This window comes from Calidris pugnax, unplaced genomic scaffold (genome assembly GCF_001431845.1).
Source record: "Calidris pugnax isolate Ruff unplaced genomic scaffold, ASM143184v1 scaffold41, whole genome shotgun sequence".
Lineage (NCBI taxonomy): Eukaryota > Metazoa > Chordata > Aves > Charadriiformes > Scolopacidae > Calidris > Calidris pugnax.
The window spans coordinates 1,676,846-1,679,780 of NW_015094509.1; the positions used below are offsets into that span (position 1 = coordinate 1,676,846).

The 2,935-nt window shown below is 51.2% G+C and overlaps 1 protein-coding gene across 1 annotated transcript; it reads right to left on the reverse strand.

Moving 5' to 3' along the window:
• Positions 1-368: 368 nt before the first annotated feature.
• On the reverse strand, positions 369-2,911 carry HEY1 (hes-related family bHLH transcription factor with YRPW motif 1). The gene is made up of 4 exons (XM_014965182.1): positions 2,805-2,911; positions 2,603-2,686; positions 2,400-2,481; positions 369-1,432 (listed from the first exon to the last, which is right to left on the reverse strand). Exons 3-4 carry the CDS (start codon positions 2,443-2,445, stop codon positions 861-863), a joined length of 618 nt encoding a protein of 205 aa, XP_014820668.1. The 5' UTR covers positions 2,446-2,481; positions 2,603-2,686; positions 2,805-2,911; the 3' UTR covers positions 369-860.
• Positions 2,912-2,935: the final 24 nt, after the last annotated feature.

The following is a 2,935-nucleotide window of genomic DNA, read 5'->3' on the forward strand; positions in this document are numbered from 1 at the left end:
CAGAGCAGAACCTGGCCCTGTGAAACGCGTGTGCGTACGACTGGCTGCGGATGGAACACCACTGCAGGTGACAACTTTCCTTTTCCCTTCAATTCCCCAGAAACTAAACCCACCACCCTCATGTGCGATGTGGCTTGCACCTTCCCCTTCCCACTCTGGAGTCTGCTCTGAAGCAAACTGCTCCTTTCCCTGGAAAAAACAGCCTCGTGGTTCTGAGATGTGAGTACACATCCACGAGGGACAGGAGTAAGACCACCAAATACACCAGACCACTGCATAAGAAATAGAAACTGGGCTCTTAGATAAAGCTGATCAAGCTGATCCATCTGATTTGTCAACGCCTCGTTCAGAAATATAAGACTCAAATATAGTTTACAAAAAGAGTAATTCTTTATAGAACATCTGAATGTCAAAACACTAACAAAAATCACAGCTTGTTAATGCTGAGAAGAGTGGTCTTGGGAAAATTAATAACAAAACCAGGCTGTCGCTAACAATAATATGTGATATCTCTTCATAAAAAGGCAGTTGGACGTACTCAGGGCAAATGAAACATTTGAAACAAACCGTTTAACAAAAGTGATTTAAATGCTCGGCACAGATCTAACACAAGTGTTAACAACCACTACTGTCATTTTATTTTTTTTTGACAACTTCAGCAACTATTTAAAAAAACCCCACCTGCTAATACAAAAAACGTAGAAAAGAAAAAGAAAAATCTAAAGAGACAGTTTTTAGACCAACTCAGTTAAGGTGAAGCTGTACCTTTGTCCCTGTTATTAAGAACTTCAACTTTAAGCGTGGCATGACCCAGCTCAGCTGGTCTGTAGGCTTCCCCACCCTGACTAAGGAGTTAGTTCTCAGAAGGCTCCGATCTCAGTCCCCCAGGGTCGGTAGGGTTTGGGGAGGGCCGCTGACGGCGTTGGCGCAGACAGGCTCAGCACGCCGGGGGACAGCAGGTGGAAGGAGTCAAACGAAAAGGGGAAGGCAGACAGAGATGCCATGGAGGAGAGGAGAGGAGGAGACAGTTTGGCAGTCGATGTGACCACGGGGAGCACGGGTCCGACGCTGCCGTTTGGGGGCACTCTGAGTGAGGCAGTGTCAGCAATCCTGGCCGGGTGGTGCGGCTCCGTGGCAGACGCTGTGGTGCTGGTGTTACCGTGCCCGTTCTGAGCCAGCAGCAAGGGGTGAGAGATGGGAGGGTGATGTCCAAAGGCACTGCCCCAAGGAATGTGTCCGCTGCCGGCGTGTGCACTACTTGCTGCTTCCCGCTGAGAGGCGTAGTTGTTGAGATGAGACACGAGTCGGACCCGCAGCGGGTCGGAGGCGTCCAGACCCTCTATGATGCTCAGGTACCGAGCCACCTCGGCCAGGCACTCCCGAAACCCCAGACTCCGGTAGTCCATAGCCAAAGCATGAGCATCAAAATAACCTAAGAGAAAAGAAGGAAGTCTTAAGATGCTGTTTTCCAGTCATTGTCTACACGTAAGCCTCCCCACCCTCCCCTATAAGCATATTTCACTTGGATGTGGGTAGTATTCCCAACCAGAGATTAGCTGCCAAGGTCCTTTATTATTTTTTTTTTTGCATCAAAATAACCTAACAGAAAAGAATGAAGTCTTAAGATGCTGTTTTCCAGTTATTGTCTACACCTAAGCCTCCCCACCCTCCCCTATAAGCATATTTCACTTGGATGTGGGTAGTATTCCCAACCAGAGATTAGCTGCCAAGGTCCTTTATTTATTTTTTTTTTCCCTCTTTTTTTTTTTAGGCTAACAAGCTTTTCTTTTATATCTGTGCTGCGATGCGGCAAGTCCCAAGATCAGTCACAGACTGCCATTTTTAAACTGAAATTGCACACTGACACTGGAGGAAAGTACTTTTGTTCTTTTCATGTCTCCCCAGTGCAAGCAAAACCACAGTTCAGTGAAATCCATTAGAAACACAACTCCTAACTTATCAGAGGGGACCTCTCCAGGAAACATGCTTTTTTCCTAAGAGTACATTTTTGCTAATTCTCTCCGCTATTCATTTCAACCTGTATTTTTTTTTCTAGTTTCTGTTCTGAACTTTCAGAAAGTTAGAGAAGCAAAAATCTGACAGCAAGAAGAACTTTGTGTTTTCCAAGTTGCCAAAAGCCGATTCACTTCACAGCGCTGACACACTGCTAGAGAGAATTGCTGGTGTCACGCTCCCCTAGAACAGCCTGGAGCCAGCCCTGTAAAACCTTCCAGCGCCAGCCACGCTGCAAATCTTGTCAAGAAGAAAGTCTCGAGTTCCTGATGAACCAGAGAAGAGTTGCCACGCGCTGTCTCGGGGTGCTCCTGCAGCACACCGTGGGCCAAAGGCCAGGGGACGCGCTCCTCACGCTGACCCCCTGCCAGGAACGCCACTTTTACCTTTTCCTCCTGCGGTGTGCAGCATTTTCAGGTGATCCACAGTCATCTGCAGGATCTCAGCCTTCTCCAGCTTGGCCGACCCCTAGGAGGGAAGGGGATGCACGGCGGTTTTTAGGCAGAAGCAGAGCCGTCAGAAAGGGGTGACCCGTGGGGAAGGGTGCGATGGGGGGGGAGGGCAATGCAGAGGGGTCCCCGGGCGCTACCTGCTTCTCAAAGGCGCTGGGCACCAGTCTCCTGAGCTCGGACAGGCTGTTGTTGATGCGATCGCGGCGGCGCTTCTCGATGATCTAGGGCAGAAAGCAGGGGCTGAGGGGGGAGCCGCGGCTGAGGGGGAGCTGGGGCTGAGGGGGAGTCCGCGGGGGGGAGCCCGCGGCTGAGGGGAGCGGGGACCGGGCACTCACTCACCCCTCGGCGCCTCTTCCTGGCCAGGATCTGCGAGGTGGCGGAGGGAGAGGCGGAGCTGGCGGCCGAGCTCAGGTTCCTGCGGGGAGCAGCGGGACAGCCGTCACCACCCGGCGGGAGGAGGAGGAGGGGGC

Excerpts from the sequence above, each read along its gene's own strand:
- HEY1 (XM_014965182.1), bottom strand. The coding sequence starts at position 2,445 with ATGACTGTGGATCACCTGAAAATGCTGCACACCGCAGGAGGAAAAG. Across the intron at positions 1,433-2,399 it reads GCACACCGCAGGAGGAAAAG|GTTATTTTGATGCTCATGCT; the intron begins GTAAAAGTGGCG and ends CTTTTCTCTTAG.